At 37.8% G+C, this 12,569-nt stretch overlaps 1 protein-coding gene across 2 annotated transcripts; it reads left to right on the top strand.

Annotated features, from left to right (window-relative positions):
• Nucleotides 1-7,484: 7,484 nt before the first annotated feature.
• On the top strand, nucleotides 7,485-10,644 carry LOC145215301 (MAM domain-containing glycosylphosphatidylinositol anchor protein 2-like). 2 transcript variants are annotated; one of them, XM_080083994.1, is made up of 4 exons: nucleotides 7,485-7,590; nucleotides 8,414-8,445; nucleotides 9,800-9,884; nucleotides 10,141-10,644. In XM_080083994.1, exons 2-4 carry the CDS (start codon nucleotides 8,440-8,442, stop codon nucleotides 10,305-10,307), a joined length of 258 nt encoding a protein of 85 aa, XP_079940120.1. In that variant the 5' UTR covers nucleotides 7,485-7,590; nucleotides 8,414-8,439; the 3' UTR covers nucleotides 10,308-10,644. The 2 variants fall into 2 exon arrangements, with proteins under 2 accessions (XP_079940120.1, XP_079940119.1); XM_080083993.1 differs by having other exon boundaries at nucleotides 7,485-7,622.
• Nucleotides 10,645-12,569: the final 1,925 nt, after the last annotated feature.

The following is a 12,569-nucleotide window of genomic DNA, read 5'->3' as shown; positions in this document are numbered from 1 at the left end:
GAGGGGGTGCACCGCACCGGGGCCCATGAGAATCTAGGGGACCCATAATTTCTAACTTGAAAATTACAGGGTCAAATGTGTACCGGTATGTACTTTTAGTATTGTTTTAAAACTTAAAAAAATGATGCTGATTGCCGAATGTGGATTTTAATTTGTTAGTAGTGCAACTTATACAAAACGTTTTATGATTGGTGGTAAGTCGGCGCAAGCGCGAATTGTAGCGAGATCTCTTTTGGTCTGGTTCCTAGTTTTTATTGTGTTTGTGTCACAGCTGTGTCTGTTGCTTGGTACAGATTGGCAATGTCAACGGTAACATTCATTGTAGTTAATTGACATATAACTTGTAATTTGGTCAAACATCGGACATTGTGTTAAGTGCACATTTGTGCTGACTACATAGTTCTGGTGAGTTTCCTGGACGTTATAAACGTTTACTTTGCTGTTCTCCCTTCGTATTAGCATTTGTCAACGGGTCTGAACGCAGTCATGTGAAAATTACCATCAAAGCTGTAATAACCTTTTATACAAAAAGGGAATTGTTTCAACAAAAAGCATTTTTTTCACCAGATATCCTGTTGAGTTTCTCACCAGATAACATCAGCAGTTTACTGTGCGATGCCTAGTTAGTTTTTACTTAATTTTCACGTAACGAAGTCGCTGCTGCATACAAAAACTCTCGCTTGCTTTCGCTAACATTATGTACGGTCGTTGCCACTTGGTTTAAGCGAATGCAGTATATGCCAAACCAATCACTTGCTTTTAAGCATTTACTTTGCTGCACAAACGCGACCGCAGGTTGCGCACCCCTGCTCTAGCGCATCCAGTATTAATTGATAATTTTGGTAATTCATAAACTCCAAAAGTTTGACGTTCATGTCCAAGCTGTTTAATGAGTGTCAATTACTATTTTTCATTAAAGTTGAGTTTAAACTCAAAGAAAGGGACGCCGTTGATGGGTTATATTCGCTGTAATGAAGTAGTGTAAGTTTTATGGTAAAAATTCGCGGTATACCATTCCAAGAGAATAACTATCCAAACCTTCAAAAACATCTCTTTACGAACTTTTAGGACTTGCCTTGACTTGAACCACTAATTATCTGACTTGAGACTCGAACCTCCATTGACTTAACTTGAGACTCGACTAATAGGACTTGTGACCCAACCATGCCAATTATTCTTCATAGACATGTGACATTTTGATTGCTTTTTGTTTTGCTGTCGTTATTATAAGTAAGTTCAATACATTTCCAATGGCCAACTTGTTTTATGCTTGTACTTTAAATCATCAGCGTATCAACTACAGCGTAACTGAATCAACTATTCTAAGCATGTCTATAGGGTTCAAAGGGGGGCCAGAATTGACTGGTACCAGAATATTTTTTTTATTTTAAGGGCCCAGTCTGGCAGGCGCGTTTGTAAATCTGAAAAGAAGCACTAGAGTGGACGTCTGTATCTACCAGGAGCACTAAAGTAGACGTTTGAAACATATTAGCTTTTTCCATTAAAGTAATAAAAACTTTAGTGTTCAATGTACCGGTACAATAATAAGTAAGCTGCAGACAATACACAATGTTTCGAGGTATAAGGTCTAATCAGTGCAGCTGGTGACAAGGCATTGGCTATACAATATAACAGTCAAACTTAAACAGCTTAGAGAATTACGAAGAACGGCCTTTAATGTTAAAAGTTATTGTTGTCGTTTCAGTCAACCGAACATGTCAAATCGAAATTAATATTTCCGGGTTTTTGTCAAATAGAAACTGATGTTTTCTTAATTTAAATGCGGTTGCCACATTTTGCCTTAACACACCCAGTGACGCCCACAACCGTTCTGAAACAATCGTCACATAAATGAATAATCGTGCTTAGATTCACATGGCATATCGACGCTAACTGGATTAATACGGACAAACAACGTCCTGCGATTGTGCTAAGGAAACAATGTTCCCCATTGCGGAGGATTTTAACCAATCAGATATCTCCAATGCAAATCGTCACTGTAGAGTCGATGTTTAGCGTTATGTATTGTGTAATTGCTTGGTTGTGAGCTGGTATAAGCTACGGCGGGAATGTTAATAATATATAGAACATGAGAGATTGACTGAATAACAAATTTAAGCTCAGGTTTATGGCACCAGCAGCGATTAATTAATTAAAATCTCATTCAAACATAGGGAATTTGTACAGACAGGGCATTTATAAACAAGGACACTGCTACTCGTTTTGTTATGTTTTTGAATTTGGTCATAGCAGAGATACATTATTTAAAGCTTTGGTATGACCTAGAATGTTTGTGCACTGACTTTTTGACAGCCCCTTTTTTAAACTAGGACAGCCACTCGTTTTGTTATGTTTATAAATTTGAAACTTTGATACAGTGACATTTTAAAATGCAAACTAATACAAACATTATTTGCCAACACAATAGCAATTAGGACAATCTCCTTCTGGATGCGTTAATGTTTAACTTGTAGGTAAAGTACAATCTCATCGCATACAATCTCACTATGAAGATCATTCTTTTCGTGCTCCTTACTTGCCTTAGTGTCAGTCAATGTCAAGGTATGTATCACAATGTCTAACATACACCAACTAATACGGCTAAACAGTATCACATATACAAACGTTTGATGTGCACATGAAATTGTAGTTTAAATTAACTTGATTTGACTTTTGTGTACAAATTGGATTAAACATCATCTCGTTTTCAAATATCAATCAGTCGTTGTGGTGGTGGGGTGTGCAAAGAAATAGATAATTATACTTCACTTGATCTGTCAAAGAGATTTATAGCAGTTTCTAACATGCAGAAGACAAATTGTACAAGTGCGTTTGCTTGGGGCCAATTGCGTGATAAGTTAAAGTTATGAATATTTCTTTTGTAGTTTTTTCATTTGAGCGCTGATTTTAATTGGACAAGACGTTCCGGGGAAACACCAACCGAACTTACAGGTCCAAGTGCAGATCATACACTGGGAACTCATGAAGGTTAGAACTCAAGTATCATGTCAGAAAATTAAAACTATTCATGAAAACAATAATTCTAACGAACAAGTCAAAATTTGGTACTTATATAGCCAGATGCATACAAAGAGTCGTATTACATTTTATTCGTGGCAGGATAAAATAGAATAATTAAACACTTTTCAAATTAGCTTGATACTTCAAACAAAACAAACAACGGAAATGGGTTTTGAAAATTAACGAACAAAGTTACCAGAAACGTACAGAACTGTTAATTTAATTAACACATATTATTTCATAGGTCACTACATGTACATAGAAAGCAGCACTCCTCGAGAGCTGAATGACAAAGCAAGACTTGTTTCTCCAACATTGCCACCAACCGTTGGTAAAAACTGATCCAATTTTATATCTTAACAAAGTAGCAAATTAGTTTAGATAGTTGAAGCACAAAAGCACAAAAAAATTAACATGACATACTTTGACAAATAAAGATATTGGGAACGTAACAAATATATGATGGGATGGCACCTTTATCAGGGTAATGACATCAATTGCAAACACAAGTTATTATAAAGCAAAAATGGCGGCGAAACACACACACACACGCACACACAAAGAAGGGGCGGTGGTAAAAAACGCATTGTGCCCCAATGGTCGAGTGATAACACCTAGCCAGGGGCGGCTCGTGCGAGGGGGCTGCGGAGCTGCAGCACCCCTTAGATATTTTTACTTAATATTCCTACCACAATATTACAGACAACTTTCATTATATTCTTTTTTTATTCTTTAGCAATATATAATAAGTATAATTTCCACCTTGATCGGCAATTTTTTTCCTTTTAAAAAAAATATTGCATTAATATGTTATCAATGGTGGAGCTGCAGCTCCAGTTTCGTGACGTTTCATGACATGTTGCAGTTGTGCGCATGCGCACTTGGAAAAGTTACATGCCGGGCGAAATAGGCGACAGGTGGCTGTGGCTCGCGCAGCACCTCCCGTGACGTAGCGCTAGTTGTGTTGTCTGCTTCGCGTCAGTGAGCTCCAAAGCCACACCCGTCTACTATATTCTTAAGTTCGGCAGTGAGTACAGTTAAATAATTATTTTGCAGTCTTATAACTTATTCGTTTGAAGGTTAGTCGTGACTTTTTAAGATGATGTAAGTAGGTTTCAGTTTTCGCAGTTATCATTGAATTAAATAAGTGTATCTAACGCCTTGAAAAGTCACGATTAACCTTTGTAATAAATAACTTAATCAAAAAGTTTAAAGTAAATATGGGATAAAACATCTGCTACTCCAATGCCATGCAGGAATAAGCAACAACAAAAAATACTCAGTTTTAGTTCATAATACTACTAAAGAAAAAATAAATTTGTGACTGTGAAGTTAAATTCCTCACTGAAATTCAGGCAATATCAAATGCAGAACAAACAATTGCAGAAGCAACAGGATTTTTGAAATACCTGAGTGAAGACAATTTAAAGTTTTGGTTTCGTAATACACCATATGAACAGTATTTGCAACTAAGTGCAGTCATGTGTATTGATATAATGGACATGTACTGTTTGTCTAAACAGTAGCTGCTAAATTGATTCACAGAAAGTGTTTCTGAAGAATGAACATTCTACAGACAAGATAGTAGTGACCACCAAGCACATGCTATTGTTGACAAAGAAAAGCTAGTTACTGAAATGAAAATGTTTCTGTAGATCTGATGTTCATGATTACTTTGAAAATTTAGATGATGTTTTGACAAGTGAAATTACTAGGATGAAAAATCCTTTTTGCTGTTTCAATGAGTCCTTCAAAGGCAAAACAGTTCTTTTTAACGCTGAAAAGAATGCAAATCTTTGTTAGGAACACCATTATTTCCAATAACTTGCACTTGCAGTGCTATTACTAAATAGAAAAACAGTTTCTTAGTTGTCATTTGGAATCAAGGAAGAAGCTATCAATTATCATGCCCAAACTATAACATTATGATTTATTTTGGTTGTAAAAGGAAGCACAAGGTTTAATAATATGGTTTGAATTGAGAGTGTTGTAAATTTTAAAGCTTGAAGGAGTTTTGCACTTAAAAAAAGCAATTATAAGCTATTTGCCAGCAAATAAAGCAGCAAGTATAGCAGTTAAGAATCTGAAAGAAATCTGAAGACTAAATAATAGTCTGTACACAAAAATTCTAAGAAAAGATGTTAAAATATACAAGTTCTGACACAAATGTAATGTGGTTGTTAAATTTGTCAGTTATGATACCAATAAACAGCTGTATGGCTAGTTTTTTTTGTGACAATAATCTGTGAAATGTCATAGAATATGTTGAAAACGCTGACTGTGACTATAAGTTACTCATAAGAAACATGACCATTTTTTTAAATGTTGTCTAACTGAAATACTTCGACCTTTTTCGACTCATTACTTTTTTTTCTTATTGTTTTTTTCTATATTCTTGTTGTGTTTTACCGTATTTACAACCGCTTCGTTTCAAGTCTGTGTCACGTGTGTTTTTGTGCCACATTATTACTGCATGTTATTGAGTTTGACCCGTGGCTGTGCAAGTAAACAAAATACACAAATGATACCGTCAGCTGTTGACACTCGTGTACATTATTGCGTAACAAAAATTACGTCACAATGGAGTAGCTAATTAAGATTTGTATTACTTGTTTTTCTACACAAAACAATGGCTAGAAAACTAGAAATGTAGATTTCTATATATTGCCAACTTATATATGTTCAATAAAGTCTAAAATTAGGAGCAGCACCCCCACAAATTTTAGGCACGAGCCGCCACTGCACCTAGCTCAATGGTGCAAAAGCGAACGATAAGTAATCGGCAGTAGAACGTCCGTTTTAACGTTCATCGTGTTGGTGTGAGTATGTATGTTCCACGACTCCAGGAAACCTCGCTTGTGAAAGTCGGTTTCTCTCGCTAACACCTTGGCAGCAGAAAAGTTAATGGTGTGATTGAGGACAGTAGCATGTTGTGCTAATGCCGATTTTTTTTCGTATTCAAAGACCTCCCATTTTCGCCGATGTAAATCTCGTTGCACTGTTCACATGGGATTGCGTACACTACACCCCTTGCCGCGTTTGTATCTATGGGGATTTGGGATGCGACAGCATCTGACGTAGGGTGTTTACTGGTTTAATCCCTATCGAGACCCCAAAATCGGTTAACATGCGACGGATTATGTCAGTTAACTTGGGAATGTATGGCAAAGTGACCAAAGCACGCTCTTTGGACTTTTTCCGTGCACCCGTGGTTTTTCGGTTACGGAGGATCCAATTCGGGTAACCATTTAACCGCAGAGCCTGGTGTACACTTCGTAATTCCGTTTGGAGCATTCCGGGTTCTGTGGTCAAACGTCGAGCTTGATCTATTAGCCGCTAAAATAATTAGCACTTTTACCACAGCTCTCTTTTGGTGTAGAGGATGGTGAGATGTAAAACGCAAGTAGCGCCTGGTGCTCGTTGGTTTGTGGCATACTCGCGTGGAAAGTTTTCCGTGTGTCGTGAGTAAAACCTCCACATCCAGAAAGGGAAGCCGGTTGTTAGTTTACAATTCCGTGGTGAATGCGATTCCTTGTTGCACATTGTTTAAGTGATCCAGAGCGCTGTAACCTGGCTATTATTAATGATGCAGAATGTGTCATCCACATTCTTTGCCAGAATCTTGGTGGTGTGGCAAACATTTGAAGAGCACGTTTTTCCACCGACTCCATGACCATATTGGCAACCACCACACCGACACTGGAGAGCTTATGGCAGTGCCATACTCTTGTTTGTAAAACTGGCCTCTAAATGTACAGTGGGTCTGCTGTAAACAAATGTCTAGTCCAAGATGGATGTCCTCATATGACCACTTAGTTCTATCTTTACGCCTGTAGTCATCTAACAGTCTTGACTTAGCGATTTTCGGTGCCAGGTCAATTGGTACGATAGTAAACAACGAGACAACGTCGAACGAAACCAACGTTTCGTCTGTATCCAGTGGCCGTTGCGATATGACTGCTTACACAAACTGCTCAGAATTCCTTACAGTGTATTCTGTGTTACCCACCAAGGGCGCCAAAAGTCGAGCCAGGTAACGGTAGGGATTAAACCAGTCAACACCCTACGTCAGATGCTGTCGCTTTCCAAAGACCCCGTTGATACAAACGCGGCAAGGGGTGTAGTGTACACGCAATCCCATGTGAACAGTGCAACGAGATTTACATCGGCGAAACGGTGAGTATCTTTGTATCGTGCCGAAAATAGCATGAAAGGGATGTAGCCAAGAAAGATGCCAAAAAATCGGCATTAGCTCACCATGCTACTGTCCTCAATCACACCATTAACTTTTCTGCTGCCAAGGTGTTAGCGAGAGAAACCGACTTTCACAACTTTGTTTGTTTGTTTTGTTTAGCCATATTTACTTTCACGTTATTCCTTTCACTTCTTGTTTTTCCGCTTTTGTTTTCTTGTGTTCCATTTTCACCCCTTTTCACTTTAATTTCTTTTTTTGTACTTTAACACCGGTAAAATTCGCTTCAGACGCATCCCCGCTTTAGTGATTTCCCGTGGCGCATTGTGCTTGGCCACATTCCTAGAGGCATGTGACGTCGTTTTTCCTCGTGTTTGGTGAGGCAGTTCTCTCCTGGCCCCGGTGAAGTGTGCGCGATTGTTTTTGGTGCTGTTGTGTCGCTAGTGTGTTTTGCTATAACGTAACGTGATTGAAGAGTACCTTTCAAAGGTTTTATTCATTATGATATATATTATTTTTGGCCAGTTGCGAAGTCACCGTTGCAACAATTGGTTTTAGCGATAAGCCGTTAGTGCAGGGTCTTGGACCGTTTTACCAATTAGGGAGGTAGCCTCGAATATTAGAATACAATCGGGATAGTTGGGAAGCTTTAACGTTAAAGATCTCGCACCCAAACAACTTTCTCTCAACTTCGAAGTTACCAAATCAATTCCGTAACAGTTCTAATGCCGATTACTTATCGGTCGCTTTTGCACCATTGAGCTAGGTGTTATCACTCGACCATTGGTGCGCACTGCGTTTTTTCCCACCGCCTCTTCCTTTTGTGTGTGTGTGTTTCGCCGCCCTTTACGCTTTATAATAGCTTGTGTTTGCAATTTATGTCATTACCCTGATGAAGGTGTCTCGTATGGGACATCGAAACGTTGGCTAATACTTTGATAAAGACTGCTGGAAGAGTTAAAATAATTTGTTGATATGATGGTATCTTTTAAGTTTTAACAATATTTATACAAGCTACAAATAAACGACCTATAAGTTTTACTTACTTTTTAACTATTAGCCAATATGTTTAACAAGCGCTGCTTGGAACTTAAGACAAAAATGGCTTTTACATAGCTTATATCTACTGCAGCGTCTTAGGTTATCTAAGTGCGTAAAAGGGAATAAATGTATGTTTTCAAATAAGTTTTTTATTTGTAGGTGAATGCCTTCAGTTTTACTACCATATGCATGTAAGTATTTCAGGGGTAACGAACAAAACTAGGTTATTACAAGTAACATTTGGGGGTGTTTAGAGACCGGCAAATCTACGAGTTTGTTTGAAAAACAAATCGTGTTTTTATTTGTTTTGTAATGACAATACAACAGTAAATTGCCATCTTTCAAAATCTGTTGACTTTAAAATAAGTCAAAAAAATAATTTGAAAAAAAGGTACTAGACTTTAAAGCAGGGGTGGGCAAACTACGGCCCGCGGGCCGCATGCGGCCCGGCAAAGGAGTTCATGCGGCCCGCCAAATGTTTCCGAGTAACGCTGAATAGTACTATGAGCACAGGCGCAGAGTTTTAAAAATACCGGGGGTGTGACTTGCCGATACCAATGCCATGTGCAGTATCTGTACCCGCACGATCAGTTTTTTTTAAGGTTTGGTTTGGGTGACCGCTAAAAGTAGTTTTAAGAGACCGCAAGTGTTTCATTTAAATACCAAAATATAGCCATTTCCAAATTTTGGGAAACCGCTGGAGAAATTAGGGGGACTGAAACACCTTAAAAAAACACTGCGCACGATACTTTGGAACTAAACACAAACACTTTTCACGTGCTTTAGCCTGCCACGTTATTATGCAAATCGTCACTTGACACAATTTCTTCGTTCGATAAAAGTAAAAGCGATTCACATTTTCAAATACAGCCCACTTTGCACTGTTGACGCCCAAACTTTGACACAAGGACTTCATTAACAAAAAACGTGGTTCCCCCTTTGTTGCAACAAACGCTTGTTTTTTTTAAAAAAACAATTACAATTGTAGCGTTTCAACCACTGTTTGTACAATCATGAACAAACGTATTTGCATAAAGCTGAAAATATAATATGTAATAATTTTGCGCAGGGGTGCACAACCTGCGGCCGCAATCCATTTTGCTAAATATTTTGATTTTCAAACTGCTAAAACAAATTTCGTGGGACTGGAAAAAAGATTACCAGTCTAGCAATCATATGCGCCAGGCTTTTTAACCGCTTATTATGTGCAAACAATGCGAAAAACGGGCACTGCAATCGTCACAATACAGTTTATGACGTCATAAACACTTAGCTCTGTTTAGCTAAACTTGTGCACAAGTTAGAAATTGTTAATCAGAGCATCTTAGGCGACTTTAAATGGTATAATATGATACAAACCTTATTCTTTACATCAGTTGTTTTAAAACAAAACAACAAGCAAACAATTGGCGGCCGTTGGTGAAATACCATGCGGCCCGATAAGATTATAAACTTTTGAATGCGGCCCTTGCACTGAAAAGTTTGCCCACCCCTGCTTTAAAGCAACAAAAATGTGAACAAAAACGACGCATGTTATTTTCATAGGGGAGCAGCATTGGGACCTTGGAAATCTATTTAAAGAAAACAACTCTTCCAAACGAAGTAGTATGGAGCCTGAGCGGAGAACAAGGTAAATAAAGAGACTGTTATATAAACAACAAATAAATGCTCACCCTACTCACCCCAGAATAATTTACAATATTATAGTGGATTTGTTCAACTGTTCCGTTGCAACATTTTGTCACAGAAGGTTTGTAAAGTTATAGTTAATTACACCACACGTATAGCAACGTCTCATGACCAACCAGTTGCTCACTAGTGCATAATATAGGACTAGGTCTTGTAAATTATATATGTGTTACATATTTAACTAACAATATTATCAGGTGACGCTTGGTTTTTGGGAAGTGCAACCATTGCTTCGACGGAACAATTCCAGGTTGTGTTCGAGGGAACAGTTGGATTCAACGCAGACCTTCTCTTGTCTTTCGAGAGTGACATAGCGATTGATGACGTTACAACTGAACGTGATTCCTGTATGATTGTATTATGACCACATGCATGATTTTATTACATTTTTCAATCTTAATTCTAAAAACTTAAATCTTAATTTCCTATCAAATGAATACTTGTAGTGTAAATAAAAGGTAAAACGTTTTAAAAGTTCATTACTACAATATAATTGTTTAGAAAGCAGCACAAAAATATAAAAATCAAAAAGTGTGTACAAAAAAACTAAAGATATTTTAGGTATTATTTGGCATTTTTAATATTATTTCTTTCTTTTTTAAATGTTAGAAATGAAAAAAAAAACTAGTTTGATGATAATATATTATGTGCATGCGTTTGTCGTTGTACCCAGAATAAAAAAAGCTATCTGTGAAACGCAAGATTTAATTTATGATTTAACATGCATTTTATAGCACTGTTGAGCAAACCAGAAAGGAAAAAGGAACGATTTATCCCATTTGTTATGCAGCCTTTTCATTTTAATTTAGATATGAATAAAACAGAATGTAAAATTTATTCAACTCTAAATTCAACATGTTTCCTATCGTCTAAACGTAAAATTATAAAATAAGGGCTAATATCGCGTAGCCAATCGTTTGAAGTGATTACTGACGCTCAAAATAGTTGGAATCAACAAAGTTAGAAATTCAAGCAAAAACTCATTTAAAAAGGCGTTTGTTCGCCCACAATAATGAAGGCATTGATAGTTTTAATAAGGTCTGTTATGTAACAAACTGCCTTTGGATCAAATTACGTGAAGTTAATCCTACATGTTGTTGCAGAAATAGTTTTACATTAAATTACCTGTAGGTTTTTTTAAGATGTATATCAAGACCAACAACTCTCTCGGGCCTGACCACTGGTTGAGAGGTTACCTAAGTGATTTTGTTTCTTCTTAATCATAATATTTGGAGCATAGTAATTTGATCACAACCTTTAATACCTAAGATGTATTATTTTTTACTCAATATCATAAATAAGTCAGTGTAAGCTTACTTGTGATCACACGGTATTCGAAACGTTGGTGTTGATTCAATATGAAGTGAGATAATAAGTGAGCTCATCATACGATTGGAATTCCTATAATATACATACACCAGGCGACGTAGCGGAGCAAAATATTTCACAGCAGTAGTTCTCAAACTGTGCGTCGCGACGCCCTGGTGCGTCGTTTCAACTTTTCCAGGGCGTCGCAGAATAGTTTCGTTTCGTGGCTTTTTGTTGTTGTATTAATAAACAACTTTAATAATAAGTTTTCTCATTAACTTTTATTTGCTGGTGCTTCGCAAGCAGAGTTGCAAGTCGGGCCGAGCTTTTCGGGCCGGGTTCGGGCCGGGTTCGGGCCGGGTTCGGGCCGGGTTCGGGCCGGGTTCGGGCCGGGTTCGGGCCGGGTTCGGGCCGGGTTCGGGCCGGGTTCGGGCTTAGGTATTTGTGAGAAAACGGGCTAAAACGGGCCGGACTTTACGTTCCGTGTCTGCCATTTTTTTTTTTAATAAAATCACTTGGCTAAGTAACTCTGGCTTTGATCTAATGCCCACACTACTCTAAAACGTGTTTTGTACCTATTGTGTTTGTTGTCTTTCTCTTTTTTCTTTATCATCCTTTGTTGCATGGCTTTCGTGGATAGGCCTGTCAATCAAAATTTCGGGCCTAAACGGGCTTCGCAAAAACGTTTCGGGTTCGGGCCGGGCTTCGGGCCGGGCTTCGGGCCGGGCTTCGGGCTTATACATTCGGATTCGGGCCGGGCTTCGGGCTCATATTTCGGGCCCGCTTGCAACTCTGTTCGCAAGTCCAGAAAACTTTTCCAGGGGCGTCGCAATAAAAAAAGTTTGAGAACCACTGGTTTACAGCACAAAAAAAACGCTGAGACATCAACGCAATAAAAGTTTTTTTTCCAATTTTTTTTTTATTAAATCAATGTGTCGATACAACGATAAGTAAGCTGCAGACAATACACACTGTCTCGACGTACAAAGTCTTACCAGTGCAGCTGGTGACAAGACATTGGCTGTACAGACTGTTATAGTCAAACCTAAACAGCTAAGAGAATTACGAAGTCTTCTAATGAATAATATAGTATATTTGTTTTAAAAGCAGCGCAAAATTTTAAAATTCCCAAATAAAGTTTCCATAAAGAAACCAATGAAGTTCAAATGTTAGAAATGTGAAATGCTGTGAAATTAGTCTGATGATAATATTTTATGTGCATGTTTTTTGCCGTTTTATCTAGAATAAAAATAAAGTATTTGCAAAATGCAAGATTTTATTGACGATTCATCGAAAAGTTAATGATACTGTTGAGCAA

This window comes from Phallusia mammillata, chromosome 2, assembly GCF_965637545.1.
Source record: "Phallusia mammillata chromosome 2, kaPhaMamm4.hap1.1, whole genome shotgun sequence".
Lineage (NCBI taxonomy): Eukaryota > Metazoa > Chordata > Ascidiacea > Phlebobranchia > Ascidiidae > Phallusia > Phallusia mammillata.
Note: the sequence above shows the minus strand (reverse complement) of the source record. Positions and strands in the feature narration are given on the sequence as shown.

Excerpts from the sequence above, each read along its gene's own strand:
- LOC145215301 (XM_080083994.1), top strand. Across the intron at positions 9,885-10,140 it reads GAGCCTGAGCGGAGAACAAG|GTGACGCTTGGTTTTTGGGA; the intron begins GTAAATAAAGAG and ends CAATATTATCAG.